General features: G+C 37.9%; 2 protein-coding genes and 1 pseudogene across 3 annotated transcripts; all 3 read right to left on the bottom strand.

Moving 5' to 3' along the window:
* Positions 1-119: 119 nt before the first annotated feature.
* On the bottom strand, positions 120-2,082 carry LOC306879682 (protein FAM3C-like; the record flags this gene model as incomplete). The annotated part of the gene is made up of 8 exons (XM_079432827.1): positions 2,056-2,082; positions 1,900-1,952; positions 1,712-1,816; positions 1,570-1,608; positions 1,336-1,459; positions 722-773; positions 333-388; positions 120-237 (listed from the first exon to the last, which is right to left on the bottom strand). Exons 2-8 carry the CDS (start codon positions 1,910-1,912, stop codon positions 120-122), a joined length of 507 nt encoding a protein of 168 aa, XP_079288953.1. The 5' UTR covers positions 1,913-1,952; positions 2,056-2,082.
* A 211-nt stretch (positions 2,083-2,293) lies between these two features.
* Positions 2,294-3,919, bottom strand: LOC306878735 (uncharacterized protein). The gene is made up of 4 exons (XM_079431244.1): positions 3,722-3,919; positions 3,535-3,638; positions 3,299-3,380; positions 2,294-3,201 (listed from the first exon to the last, which is right to left on the bottom strand). The coding sequence occupies exons 1-4, from the start codon at positions 3,881-3,883 to the stop codon at positions 3,187-3,189; spliced, it is 363 nt and encodes a 120-aa protein (XP_079287370.1). The 5' UTR covers positions 3,884-3,919; the 3' UTR covers positions 2,294-3,186.
* A 419-nt stretch (positions 3,920-4,338) lies between these two features.
* On the bottom strand, positions 4,339-26,213 carry LOC306879681 (protein CFAP20DC-like; annotated as a pseudogene). The gene is made up of 7 exons: positions 26,159-26,213; positions 21,076-21,373; positions 17,022-17,356; positions 12,143-12,385; positions 7,738-7,799; positions 6,191-6,282; positions 4,339-4,451 (listed from the first exon to the last, which is right to left on the bottom strand). The product of its transcript is annotated as a protein CFAP20DC-like (transcript).
* Between the last annotated feature and the right edge of the window lie 390 nt (positions 26,214-26,603).

Raw genomic sequence — 26,603 nt, 5'->3', positions numbered from 1 at the left:
TGGTGATATGGGGTTGGCTACTCTGGCTTATTCAGTCTCAGATACTCTGGGAAAGCAGCCAATGATCTCCTCCATCTCTGGCCAGTCTTCATACACGCTGCTCCTCATATCATTATGAATCAACTAGCTTCATTTATTCCGTAGGCGCCTGCGAACACCCAGCTATCCCTGGGCTTCAGGGATTTGACCATTGTGCTGCCCAGTGCAGTGAATATATCTCTAATCTCATCAGTCAGCCTGGAAATGAGGCGGTGGCAGTGCAAGTGACACATGTAAGAATAATTCAACTCTAAAGCCAAATTAATCATGTTGATGGTGTGTCACATTTTTACTTTGGTGTAGGGTCAATGTGTGAGGCCACAAGCACTATATTTCCTGGTTTTAGTGTCTTTAGATAGACAAGTAATTCCTAAGGATCTTGAAAGAAAAACAAGTGGTTCTGTACATCAGGATAGTTTTATTTCACATCTTGTTAGATTTAGAACAATTTCACTAAAAGACCCACCTCTAGATTCCAGATCAAAGTTATTATTTCTTAAAACCTCAGCGGTTTCACCTAAGAAAAGAAGAGCCAATGAATCAAATTGAATTTTATTTGCATATATTAATACTTGCATAAATAAACAGTCAACTATTTTTAACATAATAAAATATGAAAATGATTTCAGATTTCAAAAAATTGAAGTCCTGTGTAAATATTTTTAATAAACGAACCATTTACTAACACAATGTTCAGACCTTGTCCTGCATTATTCTTAATGCCACCCATGATGCTGTAAGGATTTAGCATCTATAAATACAATTGAATTAAATATTTCATTCAAAAATGAAAACTGACATCTTTTATCTCAATAAATCTTAAAAATGCTGCATATCCATCAGTTATGCATAAAAGAAACAAGTACCGTAATAAGATATTTCTGTTATAGTACTAATAAACTGAATGTGTTTTAACCAGCTTTATATATAGCGTCAATAAATCTGATTTGATTTCATTTCATACATTTAAAAAAAAATCTTGCTTGCTTCACAGCTATAGCCATATTTAAACCATGTTCATAGTTATTAACTGATTAAATGTAATTGTTTGAATCTAAAAGTAATCTAAGTAATCCAACAGTTTAGCGTGAGGAACAGACAGAGATTTGTTGTTATTCGCCAAAAACATTTAAATATATGCAAGCTATATGATTGCAAGCTTTGAAAAGTATGGACAAGCAGCATAAATGTTCTCAGTTTGCATTCATATGGGTGAGTAAATGGTGAAAGAATTTAATTTAAATCACCACTGTGTTAGTTTTTCAGGAACAAGCACCAGAATGTAACCGTTCTTACACTGTATTGTTAAAGCAGATCTTTGCAGCCACCACATTGGCTACACCGCTGTGAATGTGGAAGGGAAAGTAGTTGATAGGGCAATGTTTATGTGGACAGCAACCAAAATGAGGCTTAAATAGACCTGTCCAAAAAAAAAAAAAACAGGTTGACTGAAACAAATACAGTACTACAAGCACCCTAATAAGCTCCTTCTCCATCTCGTCCACTAATGAGCATAAAAATGAAGCTTACCTGGATTGTCACAGTCTGTCACAAAGTCATTAACTTCATCTGGAATACAAAACAGCCCCAATCTCAGCCAAAGTAAAACATAACAGCAATAAAAATAGATTTGAATAATGTTAAATATTAATAAGCAGTCATATGTGATCACCATGTTCATTACATAACCGTTTGGCAGCTTCTTGGAGTTCTGACCAGTTGATAGAGAAACACCATATTAAGATGATCAGCATTGTTGTGAGAACATACACATGATCTGAAAAACACAATTGCATATGCTCAATATACACATAAACAGTTATACAAATTAATCAGAAATGCCAAAAATGTTTTCTTTACCTTTACGTCTCATTTTTGATAGCGCAAAATAATCTTCTGGGCGTCTCACCTGCCTGATGCAGAAGCGATATAATAAAATGATTAAAAATGCAACTGCCTGAAATCCCAAGGAAAAAAAATGATATATAAAAATATTTTGTACTTCAAAGTTGTTACCTGTTTGAAAGTTCTCAGGACTATTGTGGTGTGTGAAACCTGACCTAACAGGATGTATCTTAAGGTGTGGCAAATTTGCACCATTAAATCCAATCAAATCTAACCTAAACTAACCTAACCGGTCAACTACACAGATGAGATGTGTTGTTGCATGCAAACTGATTTTACAGTTGTGTGCTGCCCTCTTGTGACTACCTATGAGAAAAGTGCATGCATATTCAACCACACAAGGAATATTAATGTATATGATTTTATTCCTTCTCAGTTAAACAAACAATTTTTTAAGTAGTCAGTAGTTCAGTCTCAGATATGAAGGTGCAAACATATGAAAATCTAAAGATACAGAATTCCATCATCAAAAATACTTCCCAGAATGAACTGAGCTCATAGAAACACCAACATTGTCATATTTAAAGAGGTGAAGTCAAACACTGTCATTAGTAAATACCAATACCTGTATATGAGTGCAGATTATTGTTCAAATACCACAGAGTTAAATTACACAGTAACAGATTTCAGTAAGGCACTGAAATGCAAACTCTATAGCATCATTACAATTGTTAAGACTGGTTAACAGTAAAATGCTTATTCATATGTGCTTCTGGTATCAGTGGCACTGTTCACAGTATCCAGTGGTAACAACCCTGAGATTGTAAAGCGGTTTTAAAATCAAGAAAAGGTCAGGCACAATAAATAGAGGAACAATCATTTCAACAGGCTTTGGTACAATGTGCCTTGCATAGAGAAATTCAAGAAAATACTAAACAAGTTCTTCAAGGAGTGCATTTAAAAAGTAGTTCCAATATTGACCAAGTATTAAGCAATGGGCACAGTAACCATAACAGCTCTTTTCATAAGTTATTTGCCTGCAAATAAATCATAGTAACTTTTATCTCTAATGAGCATATTAAACCATTTCCCCACAGTTCTTTCATGTAGGGGATTTTAGCCTTCCAAGCCTGCCAAATTTAACCAGCTAATTTTAACTGGTTGGTGGACATATCCGTGCTGAAAAATGGTGGAACAGATATAAATATTTCAGAAACTCCTGGTGGTTTTTAAATGACCCATGTGATGCTTTTGGCCATATAATGTCACAGAAAGAAAAACGTCAAGGATAAATTATGTGATTCACTCCAAAAGGTCCTGTGGAAAGAACATACAGAGAAAGAATAAAAAGTAATTAAGTATATATAGTTTTGAAGGCCATTATTACTAATTTTCAAGTGCCATATATACTAACCTCATCTGAATCATTCTCCTCTTCTCTGTCTGCATTTTGTTCTTCCATTTGTCGCAGCTCTGAGTATCTATATGTTATATTACTGGAATAAAATAGTCTAAATTTAGTTGTCACTTAATAGGCAACACATATTGGTTTAAAGCTATTCACTTTCTTATAAATTATTCCAAAGTATGTTTTCGTACAACAGGAATGTAAGGATAGGTTGTGCTGTCAGTGTCAAATAAAGCATATACCTCTGCAGACAGCAGTATTTCCGGACGATGAAGACAGCAGCTGCTATTGCTGCTACAATAACGATCACAACAGACGCGATTACTCCGACATGGAGTCTTGCAACCTGCGAAACAACATACCGCGGATAGTAAGTGTGCCAACTAATAGAGAAGAGACTGAAGCAAGAAAGTCAAGTTGACAACGAACCTGTTGAACATTTGGTGCTGAGGTGGGTTTCTCCAAACTTTCTGACTGTCTGGATTCACGATATGACGGAAAGGCGAAGGCGAACTCATTAAAAATGCTATATAAAATCACATTTAGTAACATATTTGAGTACTGGCTTAACTTGAAGGACTTTCTCGCCATTAGATATGTTTACTTCCTATGTGACGCTACCTGTCTAATGACGTACAGGAGTAACTGGTGTGTGATTGGCCGATGACTTCCGTCAACAGTATACTGTAGAATAACTTTAAAACCTGTGAATTGAATTATAGCAGGTATTCTATAATTTTAGTTCGTTTTACATAATAAAATTGTTCCTAGTCAATATAAGTTTGGACTAATAAACACTGAAATGAATTCAACAATGAGTTTATTTCTTTATAAACTTAACTTCTGTTATGAGCTTAAACAAGCTTGAATGTGAATTTAGAACTAAAAACTAATATTACATTAGAAACATTTACAAAAAATACACTTTAAATCCCAAATTTCCATTAAAACCATTAAATGTTATGAAGGACAACATGCTTCAATTAATCCATACATATAAATGGCGGTATTGAACAACATGGTTGTAGATGTAACTCATCTCAGGATCAGAGCAGTTCGTAATATTTCCCAGATTGTGGATCAAAGTAACAGTTGAGGCAGGGATCATGCATTAAATTGAGAAACTCTTCTTCTCCACTGTTGTTGTGCAACGTAGACCCTGTGGATAGCATAGAAAAAGAGTTATGATATATAACAGTTTAGTTCACATTTAAAAGATTTATAACATAAAAACCACACATAACACAGTTGACATGAGTAACACAGTTGACAGGTATGAACTTCGTATCCATAAAGCCATTTAAACACACACACACACATTATAATAACATACATTATAAAGTTAATGACTATATTACATTATTATAAAGTTAAATGAAGTTGTATAATGCATCATGACACTTCAAGTTGTATATTGACAAACTTGCTGCTTTGGCGAGGGGCGGCGCAGTACTGAAAAGCCGTCTAAGCTGTTTACCAATCACAACGCACTGGGACAGCTAACCAATCACAACACATTTCCTTTTTCGGAAGGCGGGCCTTCATCAAACCCGGAACTAATCGAGTTGTTTGTGTCAGGCTGGGGAGGAAGGTATTGTAATAATGTAAATTATGTGAAAAATAATGCGATTATCGAACAACCAAGCATGAGAGCATGTTCTAGTACAACCCCAAAACAAAATCAAGACTTTGTAAAAGAGCATAATAGGACCCCTTTAAGAGTCTTGCAGGGCTCTCAAGTTATAGCAAAAGTTTGGAGTAAGATTAGGGGAGGGGCCATGCAAAGGGGAGGAGCAACTCAAATATTTGCAGCACCCAAGTTTTTACTAGCAGTTCAATTTTACTTATTGTTCATAATTGACCAGCACAAATAGAAATGATAACATCTGATAAATCTGAAGAAAGACAAATTTATTCTAATAAAATAAAAAAGATTTATGTATTTAAAAATACAAATGTATCAAATAAAAAAAAACTTTGCCCCAAACCTGCCAACTGACCAGCAGTACTCAATCTACATACTGTACACATACAGTAGGATTACAGTACTTACCCTGAGCATGTATGCCAAGCTGTGTGTGTGTGTGTGTGTGTGTGAGAGAGAGAGAGAGAGAGAGAGAGAGAGAGAGTGAGAGAGAGTGAGAGAACACATTTCAGCTTATGTTTCTTTTTTTCTGTTGTAAATGTTTGTTGCACATTTTGATGCCTGATGACAGGGGTAGAAGACTCCCACATAAAGCACTGTCATGATAGATGATAGCGTTCCATCCAGAGCCAAACTGTTCCTAGTTTTGTTCAAACCCACCATGGAAAGCACAATGCATTTGAATTTGAGTAGGGAAGCCACATTGCTTTATATGGGAGCCCCCTACCCCTGTCATCAAGGCATCAAAATGTGCAACAAACGCAACAGAAAAAAATAAATAAACACACACACACACACACACAGACAGAGAGAGAGAGCTTGACATACATGCTCAGGACAAGTTCTGTAATCCTACTGTATTGTTGCAATCAGAATTATCTAAATCTTACCCGGATACAACAATGCTATTTTCTGATTGGCTGTTCGGTAGCTATATTTTTTTATTTGATTAGCTGGTGCATGACAGGGCCTTCTGAACTCTATGGGGAACTCAATTGATTCCTCTAATAGCGGCGCAACTTGGGGGGCGTTATCCTGGAAATTTCTCTGCGTGAGAAATACAAGGTGTGGCGTGTGAGCGGGTTCAAATGCGTGTGTCTCACGCGATTGAGAGCCCTGGTCTGGTCACAGACATATCACTGTGGTTTTAGATGAATGTAATTGTTCCAGTTCTTCTCCGCCCAAGAGAAATCTAGATCATGATTTATTTTTAGCAACAAAGGGTAGAGAATATGATTTTTCTGGTGTCGTACCTCTGGGTGAGACCTTGCCGTGGTCTCCTTTACCATTTGCCATCTGTTGATTTGGATGAACTATCGGAGGGCTGAGGACATCCATCCATTCTCTAAAATAGGGTTAAACCATATAGTCATTCAAATATAGTGTATAATTTTTCTTTTTCTTTTTGGGAGCCAGGGTTTAATGGTCCTAAAAATATACTTTCTTCTGCCTTAACCTATGATTTATAGTTTAATTATACAAAAGCTTTTGGAATCATACGAAGCTGCATCAAAGCCCATTTTTGAAATTCCTGCTCTGTCGTTAACATGTTACCTCTTGTTATGAATAAAAGACCCCTCTTCTGCCTGTCTCTCGCTTTCATATTCTCTCATTTACATGACACTTTTTAAGGCACCATGTGGAGTTGATGGACGGGCTCCCTGGTGAGACGGGAGGGAGGTGGATGATGACCTCCCAGCGAGCTCTGCTGCAGCGGTGACAGCTAGGTGACATATGCAAGCCTCTGAGCACATGCATAACTCCTGCTTATTCATTGTCCCTGACAACCATGCTTAATTAATCACCGAGGCGTGGCAGTGTGGGCAGCTTCCCTTGACAGGAAAAGTTCTGTGTAGGAAACTAGCCATAGTTATGCTCTGTGTACAAAAACACATAAATGATTTTTGATCGGCTGATTTATATTTAAAGGTCTACTTATAAACAGTCATTATGCAAAATCAGTTTCTTCCTAAACAATATTTAATTAGTGCAGTGTAGATTTTTTTATTTTTATCGTCTTAATTTATTATTTACTTACATCCTGCTACTACTACTAATTTATAATAATTATGTTTATGCAATTAATTCATTACTGATGTTAAAAATACAATAATAATAATTATTATTGTTTTTAATTATTGTTATTATAATCATATTTTTTACTACTACTACTATTAATAATAATACATATTTAATTTTTAATAATAATAAATATTTGTATCATCATTATCATGATCATTTGTCATACAGTTATTATTATTATTAGTAGTAGTAGTATATAAATATTATATAAACAAAATAGTTAAGTAATAACTAAACAGTTTTAAAATTTGTATTATTATTATTATTATTGAAAAGAATGAGGAGACAAAAATAAATAAGGTGCTCCGTTATGTAGACAGTCTGGAAGGTTTGTCATGAAATGAATGGCAGACAAATCTTTTGAAGGCTGGCATAAAATTTTGTGGAGCAAACCACCTGCTCTCTTTTTTATGCTTTGGTGTTCAAAAGTTCTTAGTATCCTGGAACCATTAGATACAATTGTCAATGGAAACGTCAAAATGTTCAGTGCCCAAAAAGCTATCACATTTTCTTACCACTTTTCAGAAGTCCAAATTATTGAATGTGCATGAGCCTGAGGGCTGACAAGAGTTCTCCTATGAACTCACATGATGAAGTTCTGAAATGACTCATTCACATCTGAGCCTCAACACTTAAGATACTGACAGGCTTAGCATAATGGCTTAGAGTTATGCGTCACAAATTTAGAGAGGCTAAAAATACTGTATTTTTCTCTTACCTGGGATTAGAGTGAAGAAGAGGGTTCATTTCTTTCTGATAGTGCTGGCCTTGGTCCACTGGCTGTGAAGCACAGAGAGAATAAGTACTGTATATTTGTAATCTGGTACAGGGGCCATATCTGCCCACTATTAGCTCCAGTCTAGTGGGAAAAAAAAATATATGTTCTGGATAACTGCATTCCTTGCTGTAAAATTATGATTTAAGCCTTTATAGTTTGGAGCAGTGGTTCTCAACCAGTGGGCTGTGAATCAATACTGAGTTGCAGGTCTGTTCTGATAGAATGTAATACTAATGCTGTTCCATCAGCTGGAAAAATCGATTCCACCGATATCATTCCGATCCGTTATTGTTATAGTTGTGGTGTGGATTGTGCTATTTATTTATTTTTTAATTTAGAATGATTTTTAAAACTATATCTTTGAATATAAAATGTAACATTTTTCTTTTACTTCTGCATGATAAATGATTTGTTACAGAGCTGTTTCGCCACTTGATGTCTAATGTAAAAGCTGGTTCCTGAGACAAAACCACAAGCACTTGATTATTGTGCATGTTCCTCTAGCCTGATGGTGGCAGTATTGCTATGTTTTCACAATCTTACAGTCCACTAATTTGCAGTTTCTCAATACCAGGCATGATTAGCAGTTGCAGCATATCTTTCTAATCAACAGACAACAGCAACATCAACAACTGATGGATAGGGTCTGATATTGAAATGCCATGGGAGTTTATTTCACTCTAATTAGTGTTTTTTTTTTTATATAAACTGTTTGATTGCCCTTCTTTTTAGGAAAACAGTTTTAATATGCACTCTATTATTTGCCTGCTAGCTACAGTTCATCCATACAAAGCACTCTGTACAACTGAGGAGCCTAATAATGAAGAAGGAATTCAGGCCTTCCTGCACTGTGCTCAAGTGAGGCAATGCTCTTGACTTCTGTAATCATAAGTGTCTGTAGTGTATGTGTGTGTGGTTTGTAAGCCCACCAAAGGAATACACTGAGCCCAGGTTGAGGTGACTCATGTTGCAGTGGTGAATCCGACGGAAGATAAAATAGTGTTTATTTATTGTCTTTTTGTCTTGTGACTCTCACAACACTTAGAAAGAACATATGTGTCATATGGATGAAGTTAGAATTATTTTATTACCCATGTTGAATTCTCTGTTTTTGTTTTAGGATTCTTAAAGATTTAAAATAGAAATAGAAAGAAGCTTTCAAAATGTTATAAATCTATATAAATTTACTATCACTTGATATATATATATATATTTATATTCTCTTATACTTACCAAGGCTGCATTTATTTTATCAGAAAATACTGTAAAACTGCAACATGTTAGTGCAGTCTAAAGCAGCCATTACTCCCATCTTTACTGTCACATGATCCTTTAGAAATCATTCTGATTTGGTGCTCAATAAATATTCTTATTATCAATGTTGAAAACATTGTGCTACTCAATATTTTGTGATAACCGAAAATTCAAAAGAACAATTATTTAACATATAAATCTTTTGTAAGGTCAAAAATGTCTTTACTGTCAGTTTCAATCAATTTATTTATTATCCTTAGTGAATAAAAGTATTTATTTTATTTATTTATTAATAATTCTTTAAAGTATTAATTTATTTAAAAAAAACAAAAAAAAAACAAACTAAAAACAAAATCCTGCTGACCCCAAACTACTGTGTATAATAAAATAATTATATTAAAACATTTAAATATATATATATATATATATATGTTGTGGCGGGGTGGAAGGAACACGCGACAAGCAAAGCTTAGGTGAAGTCCCCGGAGGGTGGATTTTATTAACAAGTGCGAAAATATGTGGGCGGTGATGGCGGTCTTCCTCGTGGCGGTGCTCTTGAACGTGTCCAGGTGTGGGTGAATCCGTGCGGTGCTCGTGGCGGTGCAGATCCGTCACACGCTGCTGTCTGGAGGGAGAAAGAGAACAGAGGATTACGTCGCTGTCTCATGGAGAGGCTTCTCAACCTTCCTCTGTGAGCATGCTGTTTAAATCCAGCCTGGCTGACGAGGCGCAGGTGTAGCCGATCAGCCCGTGATGAGCTGTGAACAGGTGCTCCACGTGTGTTTCCAGGGCAACGCTGATGTGGACTCGGGACGCTCGTCACCCCCCCCCCCCCCAAGTGTTGTCCTGGCAGAATAATATGGTGTTAGTAGGGGTGACATAAGGGGTGGGTGGGGAGTGACCCCCGACAGACCTGTGAAAGCTGACCAGATCCGGGAGAGGCCGTCCGCATTGGAGTTGGCTGCTCCAGCCCGATGTCGCACTTCAAAGTGGATGTCCTGGAGCACGAGGAACCACCGCGTCACCCTGGCGTTCGTGTCCTTGGCCTGGGCCATCCATTGGAGGGGTGCGTGGTCTTTAACGAGGGTGAACTTCTGGCCGATGGACTTGGCGGTGGCCTTTCGGAGGGGCACTGCTTCGGGGTACCGGGTGGCGTAATCCACAATCACTAGGATGTGTTCGTGGCCCCGGGCAGACTTAGGCAACAGCCCCACTAGGTCCATCCCGATGCGCTCGAAGGGCACCTCAATGATGGGCAGTGGGATCAGTGGGCTGGGGGGAGGCTTCCGCGGAGACGTTCTTTGGCAGGTTGGACAGGCCTGGCAGAACCGCCTGACTTCGGCTTCCATCCCCGGCCAGTGGAAACGGTCACGTATTCGGTGGGTGGTATTTTCAGCCCCAAGGTGTCCCACCAGGGGGTACGAGTGGGCCAACTCTAGCCCACTAGAGTTCTGTCTTCGTCTGGGGCACCACCAATAAAATATTTTCCTCCCCCCTTCGCTGCGCGACACAGTAGGATGCGGCCTCAACATCGTCATCAGCTGTCATCTTCGGCAAGAGTTGCGGGACTGAACAAGGCTGACCACACTGCCGGAGTCCAGAAGAGCTGGGAAAGTGTGGCCATTGATTTTCACCTCCGCTTCCGGAACCCCCGCGGGTAAGTCGCGATGCACAATACAGCCTGCCAGCCACGTCCGTGCGGGAGATGCGGGGTCCGCTGTGGGCATGTGCTCGTCCCTTGGAGTGGGAGCCGCCGGCCTGACTACTGGTCGCAAGGTGCCCTCCGGCGCCCGTCGCTCCTGGACCACCCTCCGGGGAAACGGCCTCGTTTGCTCCCCAGCATCCCGGTGTTGGGCAGCATCCGCCAGCTCCACCGCCTCGACGAGTTCGGCTATGGTGGTGGGGTTCCGCATTCCCGACAGCCTGGCGGTGAGACCTCGGAAGAGCCCGGAGGAACTGGTCGGTGACGACGCGCTCCGGCACTTGGGCAGCTGTGGGTTCTCCGTCGAGCAGCCAATGCCGAGCGAGGCGTGACAGTTCAGCGGCTTGGGCTCGGGCTGGGAGGCGGGGTTTATACTCCCAGTCGTGGAAATACTGGGCTGCACAGACCGAAGAAAGCCCCAAGCGGGACAGGATTTCCTTTCTAAGCTCGCCGTAGTTGCTTGATACTTCCGACGGCAGAGCGAAGTAGGCTCGCTGAGCCTCGCCGGTGAGAAGGGGCGCCACCAACCGCGCCCAGTCATCACTCTCCCAGCCCTTCCGGGTTGCTGTGGTTTCGAACATCTGGAGAAACGCCTCAACATCGTCATCAGCTGTCATCTTCGGCAAGAGTTGCGTGACTTTCGCCCGAGGATCGGGTAGCAGAACGCGTCGCGTGGCTGCCGTGCACTGCTCGTCGAGCTCCCGCTCGGTCTGCCCCTGGCGAGCAGCAAGGTGCTCCATGATCTGTTGCTGACGGATGCTGACCTCCGCTAGCCGTTGGAGGATTTCGTCCATGTCGGAGAATGGGGAGCAGCGGCCGCCTGGCACAAGGAAAACAGAGGGAAAAAAAAGGAAAAATTAGTGCGTTGCCGGGAGATCTCTGGTCGGTGTTCCTCCCACTAATATGCCCGCATTCTCCACCAGTGTGGCGGGGTGGAAGGAACACGCGACAAGCAAAGCTTAGGTGAAGGCCCCAGAGGGTGGATTTTATTAACAAGTGCAAAAATACGTGGGCGGTGATGGCGGTCTTCCTCGTGGCGGTGCTCTTGAACGTGTCCAGGTGTGGGTGAATCCGTGCGGTGCTCGTGGCGGTGCAGATCGGTCACACACTGCTGTCTGGAGGGAGAAAGAGAACAGAGAATTAGGTCGCTGTCTCATGGAGAGGCTTCTCAACCTTCCTCTGTGAGCACTCTGTTTAAATCCAGCCCGGCTGACGAGGCGCAGGTGTGGCCGATCAGCCCGTGATGAGCTGTGAACTGGTGCTACACGTGTGTTTCCAGGGCAATGCTGATGTGGACTCGGGACGCTCGTCACAATATATATATATATATATATATATACTTACATACATACATACATACATACATATATATATACAGTATACACACAAAAGCGGTTTACAATTTTTTTCAATGCTTTCTTGTTTTGATTTTAGGCTAAAATATGAATATGAATTTCCTGCCTGTGATGCACTAAGGCCCTTGCCTCCAATGTCTCCGTCTCCTTCTTCCTCCTGCTCTCTCTTCAAACTGGCCAACATTTGCAGCTCATCTTCCTCATCCTCTTCGTCTTGACTTCTCCTCAGATCACACCTGCTGGAGCCCAAAGGTTGAACCCTCTCATCGACACTCACCTGTAAAGTCCAAAAATCTCATTACTTCATCAGTGTCACTTTGTAATGAGACCGATTGTTACTGGGAATAGCTAATTAGCAAGCAATCAATCAAAGCTTGCAAGCTAATTGGCACCCCCATTAAGGCCAAGACATCAGCAGGGATGGCTGTCTGCTGCTTAGAAATCCACTTATATGAAGTCCTACCTGGATCTACAAGCAACCTTCCAGATAAGCTCAGCAAACGTCAGCAGCATCAAAGATATGTGCCATGTTTAAATGGGGGGAAAGTAGTGTTATGGGGCATCCGTAATGATCCTCCATAATTCCCACATCAAGCTCCATTTAAAACATTTAGTTAATGACCATCTCAGACCTGTGGTGAGAGTCTGCGGTAGTTGTGCTAAATGCTTGGACCCGTTTTAGTCCAAACATGTTCCAACGTCTAAGAGAGGAAATAACACTAATGAGTTGTCTTTGATATCCCAGTTGTTTCTTTAAGGCAACAATGAGAAGAAATGGAGAGCAAATGGAGACTTTACTTTGAAGTCTACCGCTTCTCAAGTCTATAGAATAATTCTGTCATTTTGATATTCTAATATTTTGAAGAATGTTTCAGCTGTTTTTGTCCATACAGTTGAAGTCAAAAACAATACTGTTCCCCATTTACTTTAATTGTATGGAAAAAACAGGAAAATTGTATGGCTATTCTTCAAAATATCTTTTTTGTGAAGATTTTTATTGCATGCATCTGTAGTGATAGGGGAGTAGGTTATCTCTGTGTACATAATTATTTCATTTTATTTATTTATTTTCTCAAAATATCATCTTTTGCATCTTGCAGAAGAAAGAAATCCATATAGCTTTGGAACAACATATCAGGTGAGTAAATGATTAAATGTACATTTTCATTTTTGGGTGAATTATTCCTTTTACATAAAACTAAAATGCAATATGATTGTGTACACACTGAAAAACAAATTGGAGTAGGATTGACTTTGAAACCATTTTATTCAGAAATTGCTATTAAATTTCACAAATAATGACAAAACAATGGCAACACGCACATTTAAACATGAAATGTAGAAGTTAACCTGTTAACCCGCATCGGCCCGCGGGCGGGCCGGAAGGGCGTGGTCGGGCGTGGTCGGACTTTTTATTACCTTTGTTTTAGAACAATATTCAATCAATTATCATTAACTATATATCATTTGAAAGCTAAAACACTCAAGATTAACGATGTGAGCTTGTTTTTGAAATCAATACACCAGAGAGGAAAGGGTTAACAGAAATGCTGAAAGACCGGCCATTTAAAATGAACAAAGCGAACCGCAGTACTCACGTTTGATCGCCAATAGCGCTGGTCAGCTCAGACTTTTCCAAGACACACCAGCATACATTTCAAGAGAAGGGTCCACTCTTCAAAATGCATCCACTTTTTAATCCAAAACAACGAAAAAATAGGGGAAAACACGATAGATCCTCCTTTGTTTACATAAGCGATTCGAGTTATAGTTATCGATAGCGTCCATTTTCCAATAAATATCGATTATAATTCGTATTCCAGCTTTGAAACGCCATCTATTTCCAGCAGAATCGTCTCTTCCGAGTAAGAATAGCCCTCCCTCGTCTCTCTCCTTCAATCGCAGGAGCTGTTATAACCCGGGACAGTAAGCGCGTCCGTGAATGGGTCAGCGAGGTGTCAATCCGGACACATCACAATAGGGGTGTTTGAACCCAGCCAATGCCTCGCCAGCACAGTTTTGATGGATGGAAGTGTTAGCCAACCACAAGGACGTTTAAAGTGATTGACAGTTTGAATAGTTTACGTAAGATTGTTTAGAGAATAGCTCGGCGTATTGTCCGTGTGTTTTCGTGCGCTCTCGGGTTACGCATGAAGCGTACACATAATGGCGTCGCAGCGCTACACAGACTGGCTATCAGCGAACAGATGTTGTCCAAAGCTCACATCTGAATCTCTCCATCGTGGATCTTCGACTTGAGAAGTGTTTCTGTGGCGTTTGGTGGTGTTTTGGAGGACGTGGGGAGAAAAATGGCTAATTTAGTAGCCGAATACGCGCTGAGATCGCTGGGAAGCGTGGATAGCATTAGCACGTAAGTGTCTCCACCCTCCTCTTGAATGTTTATGTGTCTTTATCATGTATTTGCAGCTTTTGTTTCATGTTAGCTGTTTTAGATTCTAAAAATGACAACGGAGAGGGATAATATGAGGGGATTACATGAGTTTTGTTCGTGTGGGTGGGTGGGTGTGTTTGTTTGTGGGTATGTCCCGGTTATTGTGTGTGTGTGCGTGCGCGCGTGTGTGTGTGTGTGTACAAAATGTAAACAGTGTTGCAAGTTTGATTTGTTTTGCTTACACACTTTCTCACTCTTTTTCTCTCACTCTTCCCTGTCTTTTCAGAGGTCTGGTGAATCCAGATGGTCAGAAAAAAAACCATTTTAGTGGCTGCTAGAGCGTCTTCCTCCACTGTAAATACTGTAAATAGTTTTTTTTATTATTATTTAGTAATATTAGTAATAGTAATCTATTACTATATTAGTAAAATAGTAATATTCATAATATTCACCATATAAAATAAATAAAAAATACAAATGTTGTAAAAACAATGTATTTTGCATGTTTTGTGTTTTCACTAGTTCAAAAATGATCAAATCTGTTTTGGTTCACTGTTTTCATTATTGGAATTGTTCAGAATAAAGACTGTTTAGTTATGTTCAAATTCTGAAATAGTTTTGTGTTTTTTTGTGGTTTCATTGGTAGAGCAGTTCTGAATTGATATACATATGTAGTATGCAGTGTCTTATGGAGTCTCTAAATAGCATTTTTGAAAGGATTCCTAGACTTTTCTTGAAATAAAATATCCAAATGACTTTTCCAAAGCTTTTCTTGAAATGAAATACCATAAAGATGTACTTTCTGTAAGTCTTTACCTATAAAAAATTTATTATTTCATATTTTATTTCAGGAAATATTTAGGCGTTTTTTTTCAAAAATGCCATTTGTAGACTAACCAAATGACTAAATGAGTCAGCACTACAAATGCTGTTCAGAAATAGTTTTTTATTGTGTGTTTTGGTGGGCAGAGCAGTTCTGAATTGATATACATATATGTATTATGTAGTTTTGACTCATTTGGACATTTGTTTACAAAGTGTCTATTTGGGGTCTCCAAATGGCTTTTTTGAAAGGACGCCTAGATTTTTTTTAAATAAAAGCTTACAGAAACTACATTTTTGGGAGTATCATCCTCAAATTTGAATCAAAACATGGTCAGATGTTCAGCTTTATCTTTATGGTGTTTTCAGGCCTTTGGCATGAAAGTCTCATCCATTTTTCCCTTAGTGAGCTTCATTAAAACATATCGCGAGTCAATTTCATGTATATTTTACCTTGTTTTACTCTATTGCTATACTAATTTTGAGTTATTATGACTCTAGAGTAACAAAGGATCAAGTGTCTAGTTTCAAACAACACCAGATTTTTAAATATAGACCTTAGGGTTCAAGAGCTACAGACATTTTTATTTGGTTATATCGTTTTTTACAAAATGCTCAAAAATAGGGGCGCAGGGTAACAGGTTAAAAGACTGAAATAGCAGTTTCCTGTAAAACATACTCCAATAATCTTTGCTTTATTTACAATGTTTTTTTTTCATTGTCTTTGCAATGTTAGCATCCCATTAGGTTTTGATTGTGTGTGAAGAATTCTCATTTGTGCCTATAAAGGACAAATGTACAAGATGAAGTAATTGTATTGTAATGTAACTCCAAAGCTAAGAAAGAGCGACCTCTGATCAATAGAATTTTCTGCTGGGAGTTCAAAACGCCAGAAAATGTTTTATAAATCACGAACACAAAAGAACACTATGTCCAAGCCATTTGCAATATTTTGCCATTTGCAATTTCCAAATGCATCAGAGATGCAAGGGCACAACCCACTCCCCTCAATCTGAATGGATTCAGATTAAAATATCCAGCCTCTGGGGAAGATAAGAACCACACCAGTTCTGAAATTACAATAAGAACAGAGGCCCTCATAAACAAGCCACTCTGCTGGAGTGCACCAATTCAGCTGAAGTATGTGCTTGATTTGATCCCTCTAACCCTGCATGCTTGAAAACATTTCATCCACATGAACACAAGGCCATGTGATTGGTGTGGGTTCACTCCACAAAACCTAAGAGCTTGCTATATTTTGAGGATCATTTCTATATCTTAAATAGATTATGCTTGCAACTTTGTGCTGATTATTCTAAGGGATAATTCTGTGATCGTTTACCTACCTTGATGTTGTTTCAAACGTGAACTTTCTTTCCTCTGCTGAACACATAAGAAAATGTTTGGCATGCAAACAACATTGGGCCCCAATGACTTTCATTGTTATAGAGATTAATAAAAAAAAAAAAAAAAAAAATCTTATTTTGTCTTGATTTTCGCTTGCATACATATGAATCACTTATTTAATTTAATTAAAATTATTTTATTTTATTTTACCCCTTTGACTTTCATTGTATGGACAAAAACAATAAGACTATCTTAAAAAATGGAAGAAATCCATACAGGCTTAAAAGGACATGAGGGTAATTAAATGATAGTAGATTTTTCTTTTATCCCTTCAAAAGGTAAACGGGCTCACCTTTTGGAGGCTAGAATTCTTCAGTGAAATCTCTCGCACAGATGTTCTGTTGATAGATATCCTGGTATCTCCATCAGGCAATGCTCTGCCAGCTTCGAACCAATCCAGTCTGCTCCCTTGTCTGGTTTGGGTGAGAGGCAGCGGGTTGGTGCTATTCGCATGGGTTCATGCCTTTTTGGTCCTTCAGAGACATGCTGGACTGTGGAGGCCTGAGTCTTAATTGGCTCAGAAGAGAACTTGGGTAGGACTGTGTATTTTTGTACTGAAGGAGGTGGTGGGGGAGAAGTAATGGAATGGACTGCACATCTCTGAAGGAACTCGGTATGCATTTCATCCTGTGAAGCAAAAAGAAGTAATTGGTGTTAGAAATAGTTTGTATGAAATAGCAAAATATTTAATTTTTTTGAAGAAAGTCATGAAATGGTTGTTGCTAGGGTTGTTACTAGGTGATAGCTTATTAGTCTTTATTATATTCTAGTTGCCTTCAATGTAAATCTGTGGGATTTTCTGCTTATGGCTGTAACACAAAGGACTTAGTTCACACAAAAATTTAAATTTAGTGAAGATTTGCTCACCCTCATGCCAAGATGTAATGCTATAAAATCTGTTCTGATGAAGATACAGACTCATCTACATCACTTGCTCACCATATGGATCCTCTGTAGTGAATGGGTGCCATCAGAACGTCCAAACAGAGAGACAAACAGTCAATGAGTCCAAACAGCTGATAAAAACACAACAATAATCCACATTTCACCAGTCCATCAATTAATGTCTTGTGAAGTGAAAAGCTGCAAGTTTGTACAAAACAAAGCACATCATTAAGACGCTGTTGCTTCTGACCAAAATACGAGTCCATAATCCAATTATTTTGGACTGCTTTCACTTGTAAACACTGCTCGATATGTGCATATTTCTCTCCTGATTCAGATGTGACGACTTTTTCATTTGAGAAAGCAATTTTATGGATGGAAGATTTGTATTTTAGATGGAAGTTGTGTGAATTATTGTGATATTTTTATCAGCTGTTTAAACTCTCTGACGGCACCCATTCACAGCCAAATAATGCAGAATTTCTCAATCTGTTCTGATGAAGATACAAACTCATCTACATCTTTGATGGCTTGAAGGTGAGTAAATTCTCAGCTAATTGTTTTTTTTTTTTTGGGGGGGGGGGGGGGGGGGGGTGAACTATTCCTTTAAGGAATAGTTATTTTTGTCTCTCTTTTTTCAAATAAACTTCCTTAGCAAGCATCACTAATTATGACATATCGAAATGAATAACGCCACTACGCTCAATTATTTTCTTTCAGCCTGAGCCATTAACACAAGGAAGGAAATCTGTGAATATATCAAAATTCCCCCTAAATCTACAAATCTTAAATTTATCAACAAACTTGTAATGGAGTCATAAAGAGAATGATGAAATCTCTTGCAAGGGTCTTGGAGCCACGAACGCCAACGCTGCCACAGATGAAACGCATTAATAGCCACGACGTGAGACAGTCTGGCGCGGGCGGAGTAACATCAGAGTTACCTGTAATTAATCAGGGCGACACTGTGCCCAGAAAGTTGTCTGTCTCTGCTCTGTTTTGGAAAAGATAAGGTCTTTAAACTAGTGAGGCTTTGATCTACACTAATGGTCTTAAACAGCAAGCTTCACACATGATGATGACAACCTCACTAAAAGGGCACGGCCAGCCAGCCATCAGATCAGCCAGAGATTTGTCTCCTTTCTTTCCATCTTCATATCCCATGAAGGGACCAGTTTTAATATTTCAGCTTTTTTATTTTTTTGGAATAAAAAAAAAAAAAAAGTGTCATCTCTCACTATGAGAAATGCTGACATTCGGTAAACACACATCGTCTGGCGCGGCCCTGTATCTATTTGCAATGAATTTATTTAAAATGGGCAGGTTATCTACGAAACTGAATGTGTTTAGTGGTTATTAAGCTGTGTTAGATGAATTTCAATATGTTACCGTTTCATCTGTCTTCCGATGACAACTCTGTGGCATTAATGAAAGTCATTAGGTGAATATAATCACCTCTGCTTCTAGTGGAAGTGATTTACACAGGTGCAAGTTATAGAGGTACAACATAAACATAATGTTCAGAATACTCAAACAAGTCATTATTTTTTTTCATCTCCCATTAGTAATAAGAAGACAAATGCAGACGTCTACTTTTTTGCCACTAAAGAGAATGCAGATTAAAAATAAAGAAAAAAATGACACAAAAAGGAATTTATCAAGGGCAGGAATGGAAGGGGAAATAAACAACAAATAAAACTGTCAGCGGTATCAATCAAAAATCTCTAATTAAGTGCAGCAGAACATATGTATGCCAAAGATGAGACTGATTTCCCAGGAGGAGATGAAACAGACTGCGAATAAATGAATGATGTTCCTCTCAGTGGACGCAGAACCCAAGAGCACCGTGGAGCTCAATGCCGTCTCGTCAGAAATGAACTGAACTGAAGAAAACTGATGGTTTTCTTCATGGATTCAGCTGAATGGCAGGGCCCCTGGGGGGCTCAATCAGGTTGTGTTGGTATCATTAACAGATGACTCCACTAGATCGTATTTCTTTGGGAGGGAACTTGGGAAGAAAACAATGCAGGCAACATGTGTTAAGGAGATGGGGAATTGTTGCTGATGTTGTGTTTGCATATTTCTACAGTACATACATCTGTAGCAATAAAGGAGGAATTGATTATTTCGACAGGTGTCTCAACAAAAGTGTATAATTAGATTAAAAATAAAGGATTAACAAAATTGAAAGTACCTTTGGGTATACACATTATTTAATTCAATTTTATTTTATTGCTAAAAATTACTTTTGTTGTAAGGATATTTTTTATTTTTACTTTCATTGTGAGGACATTTTCAAAATAGCTTTTATGTTCCAAAGAAGAGAGAGATGCATGCTGGTTTGGAGAAACATCAGGGTGAGTAAACAATGATACAAAATATATTTTATATTAAACTGTTCACAAATTACTTTCATTGTTTCATTGTAATGTTTTAAGATATCTTCTTTTTTTGTTTTAGAAGAAAAAATGCATTCTGGTTTAAAATAACATGAGAATGAGTAAACAATGACAGCATTGCCATTTTTTTATGTTGATGACATTGAAAATAGGTTTTGTTTTGTTTTTTGTTTTGATGTCATTGAAAATAAAAATCTTCAATATTACTGTGACCCAACATAGAACACGCAGTTGAGAAAATGGATAGACGGATGAAATATAATTTCATAAAAATTATTTCAATTAAATTTATTATTATTATTATTATTATTTTATAATGCTAAAAATCCCAACTTAAAAAATTAAAATAAGGCATCAGCCATACCAAAGTGCACCCATACTGTAAAAATAAGGCCTGATGGTAATAATGTTGAAAAAAAAAACATTTCTATTCTCTTTCTTCAACTGACTTACTATTTCTATAAAGATCAATAATGGAGATCTAATTACTAAATGTTTCGTCTTTCATTTTTTATAGAGGCACCACTGTTTCTCACCTGCGTTCATTTTAATGAGCATATGCAAATAAGTGCAGAAGTAGAATCCTTAAAGACTGAGATGAATTCTACAACGCTTGCCAACTGAGGGCGAGTAGGAATTTATAGGACTCTTCCAACCTCTTTCATTTGATAACTGCAGCATTATGCTTTAATTACACCAACTTATATTCCTCATGAAATAGTACCATCCGACTTATCCAATCTGACAGAAACTATGCATTTTCTCTTAGTGATTTCATTTGAAGATCTGTCTACAGTACTATAAGACTACGAGCTTAATTTTTTTTTTGTCTATTTTATACAGTTTATCACAATTTAGCTCCAATTATCTGTTGTGCAGCTCTACTAGCCACTTGATAACCCAATAGAGTACTAATCAAACTACTTTAGTAAAATTCTGAAAGTCCTCAAATCTGTTAATTGGATGTGAGAAGCAAGTCTCAATTCCTGTTAAATCAATTAATGTCAAAGCCATAAATGTATTGCTGTCTCTGCGTGTGTGTATGTTGTCTGCGTGCCATACCTCTTCACTCTCACTACCGACAAAATCATCCTCCAGACGTGCATCTTTGCGCTCTCCTTCTGTTACCAGTTTGTGACCTTTAAGGGCAAAGGTCAAGTCCTCAACAGGGTTGCTGCTAGCCTGATTCCATCTGGCTGAGTGAGGGCATGAGGAGAAAGTGAAGACTACCTTTTGAGAGAGAGCTCAGTCTCTGTGTCACAAAGGTCAGCATCATCTGTAGTCAGCAGACGCTCTGGAGGTGAAGCAGCACATGGAGGCTTGAAGGCTGACCTAGATGTATCCGCACTAGAAGCACAGTCTGCAGAAATACGACAGGGAGATTTTCAGGTTATATCACCATTTGTTGCCATTTAAAATGTGCTGTACTTTGTATATGTTAGTAATTTGTCTTGTTTTTAAATGCTATTTGGCTTTATTTGAACTGATTGACAAGTCTTAGGCCACACATACAAATATATGAATATTTGTGTTCTATATAACAAACACAAAGTGCCATTTACAGTATTTAAATGAAATTTGAAAATTGTTTAGTCCACAGTTTTACAAAATTATTTGGACTGTCTAGTTGTAAAGGCAAGTATAATGCACTGAAATTCATATATTTGTGTGCCTAAGTACCAAAAAAAAACTTTTTTGGGCAACTGTATTCACCACCATTCAAAAGTTTAGGGGTCAGTGATATATTTATTTATTTTTAAGAAATTACTACTTTTATTGATTAAGAACACATTAAAATGATCAAAAATGACAGTAAATATGTTTACATTGTTATTAAAAATGAATAAATGTTGTTCTTTTGAACCTTCACATTGATTCCACAAAAATATTAAGTGGCACGACTGTTTTCAACATTGATAATAATAAGAAATGTTATTTAAGCAACAAATCAGCATTTAGAATGATTTCTAAAGGATCATGTGACACTGAAGACTGGAGTAATGATGCTACAAATTCAGCTTTGTCATCTCGAATAAATTAGATTTTAAAATATATTCAAATATTAAACAGTTATTTAAATTGTAATAATATTTCACAAAAACATTGTTTTACTGCATTTTGATCAAATAAAATTTATGCAGCCTAGGTGAGCAAAAAGAGGACTTCTTTTAAAAAAATAATAATAAAAAAATCAGACACCAAATCTTTAAATGGAAGTGTAAATATAATTTTTAGAACTTTTTTTAACACTTGCATTGGCAATAACAGTAGAGAGGACACATAAAATCATTTAAGGAGAAAGAATGTGCACAGTTTCTGTGAAAAAAAAGCTCTGTTGAAAACAAGGCCTTATGGTAATTCCACTGACTTACTGTTTCTATAAAGATCAATAATAGAGATCTAATTACTAAACATAATGTTTCGTCTTTCATTTTTTATAGCGGCACTCGTGTTTCTCTCCTGCGTTCATTTTAATGAGCATATGCAAATAAGTGCAGAAGCAGAATCCTTGAAGACTGAGATGAATTCTACAACGCTTGCCAACTGAGGGCGAGTAGGAAGTTATAGGACTCGTCCAACCTCTTTCATTTGATAACTGCAGCATTATGCTTTAATTACGCCTTAAAATATACATAAATGGGGGAGAAGCATTGAAACGATATTTTAAAGATGTAGATGGCAGGAATTTACATCTGCGGTCCTAAGAGAATTGCGGAAAAATAGCATTAAACTTACTCTGTGTGTGTGTGTGTGTGTGTGTGTGTGTATGGGTTCAGGAATGGGGGAGAGGGTGGGGGGACATTCTGGCTTTCCCACTGACAAAAACAGCATCATTAGTAGATAGGGAGCAATGGTACAGTAAGATCATAATTCAGACGGGGCGATGTGTGCCTGTGGGGTCTGCATGCCCTCATACTAAAGAGAAGACACCCAGAGAGCAGGGAGCAAAAGACACCGCAGAGACCAAGTGATGAATTTGCCGTGAGAGCGTACAGCGCTTTGATCTACTTCAGCAAAATGCACAGCAGCAAAAAGTCTAAACCGCTGTGAAGTTGTGTGAACTGTGAACCTAAGCTGTACTTTCTCGTACTTAGAGACAAGGACAAAGAAATGGCATTGGAGACCCAAACAAATTGTTTTGTGCTTTAAAATACTCTGGCTTATGACTGTCATTGTTCACCACAAATGCACAGAGCATTTTGATGACACTACATTTGCCATAATGTCATGTGGACTATTAGATGAATGCATTTAGATTAACGTTGTAATATTACAGCAAATATATATTTTTTTTATTGCTCAGTGGTTGCTCTTTTATTAGCTCACAAGACTTCTCAGCTATGTTTCATTTAAAGAAATAGTTCACCCAAAAATGACAATTTACTAAAAAAAAAATATACCATTCAATATACAGATGAGTTTGTTTCTTTATTGGAGCAGATTTGGAAAAAAATTGCATTTTATCACTTGCTCACCAATGCATCCTTTGCAGTGCATGGGTGCCGTCTGAATGAGAGTCCAACAGCTGTGTGTTTGTCAGAAAAACACATCCATAATTTGGTGTTTTAACTTTAAACTTCATAATTTATGGCCAAAATACCAGTCCATAATCCATAATAATGTTTCCTCCAGTGAAAAAAATCCATCCTTTGTTGTGCTCTCATGTCCAAATCCATGCATATGATTCAGATGAGATGACTTTGCACTGGACAAAGCAATGTTATGGATAGTGGACTTGCTGGAAGCAACAGTTTGAAGTTAAAAGTATCTTAATGGATTTGTTTACTACAAACACTCAACTTTTTGCTTTACAAGACGTTAACTTGTTGTGGATTACTTGTGGATTATCGTGATGTTTGGACTCTCATTTTGACGGCACCCATTCACTGCAGAGGATCCATTGGTGAGTAAGCAGTTTAATGAAAATTTTTTCCACATCTGTCCCAATGAAGAAACAAACTCATCTACATCTTAGATGGCCAAAGGTAGAGTACATTTTTATTTTTGGATGAACTGTGCAAAGACTTTCTGAGATCACTAAAGTCTTTTTCTCATCACGAGCTAGATACTTCACCCATCTCCACCCCCCCCCCCCCTCCCCCATTTAGTCTCATTGCTGTCTAACTGAGATATAGGGATCTCATTTGTGATTTCCTTTACTATGGTTTGTTTTGAATGGCCTGTGTTTTGTTCTGTTTGTTTTGCTCACATGCATGGATCATAAAGACATTATCGGCTAAACAACTGCTTACATATTAAAATGAAATATGAAAACAGCAACATAATAGCCATGTCAGATAAAGTGATGTAAAGGCTCTATTAAGCTCTTCACAGAGTAGCGTTTCATCTAATTAAAGCATGCACGCTCACAGAGCACCTCTCAAGAGCTGCCTTCCCTCTTGCCATTCCGAGGGGTTTAGCATATTTCGATTCCTGGCACGTTTTTGAACAGGCTTATATTATAATCACCTTTTCTAATTGCCCACGGTGCAAGCTTGCCTGAACCCCAGAGACTTCTTTCTGACCTACACAGTGTACTTAATGTCCCATTACCACTAATGAACTCTCTTTCCTCTGCTAAAGGGAAGTTCGAGTTAGACCTACTCCACAGGAAAGGACTGTTAACGTGTAACAACTGCTTGTGGCCTCTGTGTCAGCGTCGAGACAGATTCCAGTATCGCTCATATGGTATGTTTGGTTTGCTAGACCTTTGGTCAAATCACCTTTATTTATATAAAGCTTTAATAGAGCTTGTTTCAAAGCAGCTTCACATACAGAATTAAACAGAAAAGCAAAAGAATCATTGATGCCAAAAATGTTGCTTAAGACAATAGTGTACTTGTAGTTTTACTGTTAGTTCAGTGTTGATTCAGTTTAGTTCATTAACTGTCAATGTTGCACATTTTATGAATGAATTTGATTTTGAAAACCTCTTCCATTAAAAATGTGGTTCTTGAAGGTTCTTAAAATCTTTGAGTTAAAAAGAATTAGAGGTAAGGTAATTCTAAAAGAAAGAAAGAAAGAAAGAAAGAGATGGATTGATTCGGCCCAAATTAACACCTCAGTATTCTAACATCTGCCATTCAAGTGGAGTGATGATGTATTAAAATAGATAATATAATATTGTTTGCATTTAGACTAACAATATCATGGACACCCTCTATGACAATAGACTGTTTTCATATCCATAATCCTTGTAATTGTAAGGCCCTTGCCATCTGTTGGTTTGCAATTGGCATATTTTCAATTGTTATTTAGCGCAGTGCTGCAAGAAAAAGCAGCGTTAAGGTCATGGCAACCTGGCAACAAAACACAAAATACTGCCATTTGTCATTTCAATATAGCAGCCAGCTCAGGATCCAAGGCTGTAAGCTACATCTACACGGTTTCATACACAAGGCCCACGGTGTTTTGATACGTTGTTGCTAGGTGATGAAACAGGGAAAAATGATAGAACGAGAGACTGCGGTCTTTTGTTGCAATATTTGTAGAAACATTTTATATGATCTCATTACAGTCCTACACCTCTTGTCAGTGATTGACCTCCTGTTATATTAATATTTACATTTAGTCATTTGGCAGACGCTTTTATCCAAAGCGACTTACAATTGGGGAATACAAGAAGCGATTCATCTTGAAGAGGCAATCAGACAGAGGAAGTGCTCGTAACACCAAGTCTCAGTCATTGTTCAAATAAGTAAAAGCTAGCAAGGGAAGGAGAGAAAGATAGAGGGAAAGATTACGTTTTTTTTTTTTTTTAATATCTTGCTAGGGCATTATTTGAGCCTTTTTTGAGAATCTAAGGGTGAGATGACAGCAGTCTGGCACTGTGATATGAGGCCAACAGATGTCTGGATAAATAAAAACTGTAAGAACGGCTATGAAGGTCTCACTGGGCTGGCAGAGTGGACAGGTATGTGACTAAAGAGAGATGATTAGAGCTCTCTTGGCAAGAGGTGTCTCTTGTCAGCAAACTAACAGACAGCAAATAGCAGGAGAGTTCTGCAGAGGGTCTGACCTTCTGTTTAGCAAAGAACAAGAGGGAAAAACACAAAACTTTGACTCAGTTCAGTTAAAGAAATACAAAACTACAAATAGAAAATAAGGAAAGAAGAGATTCATGTTGAACTATAAAGTAACTGACCGGCATCTGAGTTTGTAGGTCCACTCTTTAAATCAGTCTGTCCCAGTGTCTTCATGTTCACCAGCTGAACTTCACTAGGAAACTGACAGTTCCTCGGAATCTCTTCTTTTGGACCATTACTTACTTCTAAACCTTAAGTAAAATACAAAAAGTAGAAGGTTTTCAGGCTTTGAGTTCAAGGTTTAGAAATCAATGTTGTGAAAATGCTTCAGCAAGTAAAGAAACAGATCTAGGCTAAAATGTCAAAAATAGAATATTAAGGCGAAGCATTTGTTTTTCAAATGTTAAATGTTTTTAAATACATATTTGTAATTAATTTAAAATATTAACATATAGCATTTATTGTCCCTAGCTTATATATATATATATATATATATATATATATATGTATATATATATAATTCTTATTACAATAAGTACACGTTTGAAGAGCTGAGCTTGACAC

Source organism: Barbus barbus, assembly GCF_936440315.1.
Source record: "Barbus barbus genome assembly, chromosome: 13".
Taxonomy (NCBI): domain Eukaryota; kingdom Metazoa; phylum Chordata; class Actinopteri; order Cypriniformes; family Cyprinidae; genus Barbus; species Barbus barbus.
Note: the sequence above shows the minus strand (reverse complement) of the source record. Positions and strands in the feature narration are given on the sequence as shown.

What these genes read in the sequence shown, in the direction of transcription:
- LOC306878735 (XM_079431244.1), bottom strand. Translation starts at nt 3,883, where the DNA reads ATGGCGAGAAAGTCCTTCAAGTTAAGCCAGTACTCAAATATGTTACTA. An exon ending in CAGCACCAAATGTTCAACAG is followed by an intron (nt 3,639 to 3,721) that starts GTTCGTTGTCAA and finishes GTTGTTTCGCAG; the next exon opens with GTTGCAAGACTCCATGTCGG. An exon ending in AAATACTGCTGTCTGCAGAG is followed by an intron (nt 3,381 to 3,534) that starts GTATATGCTTTA and finishes ATTTTATTCCAG; the next exon opens with TAATATAACATATAGATACT.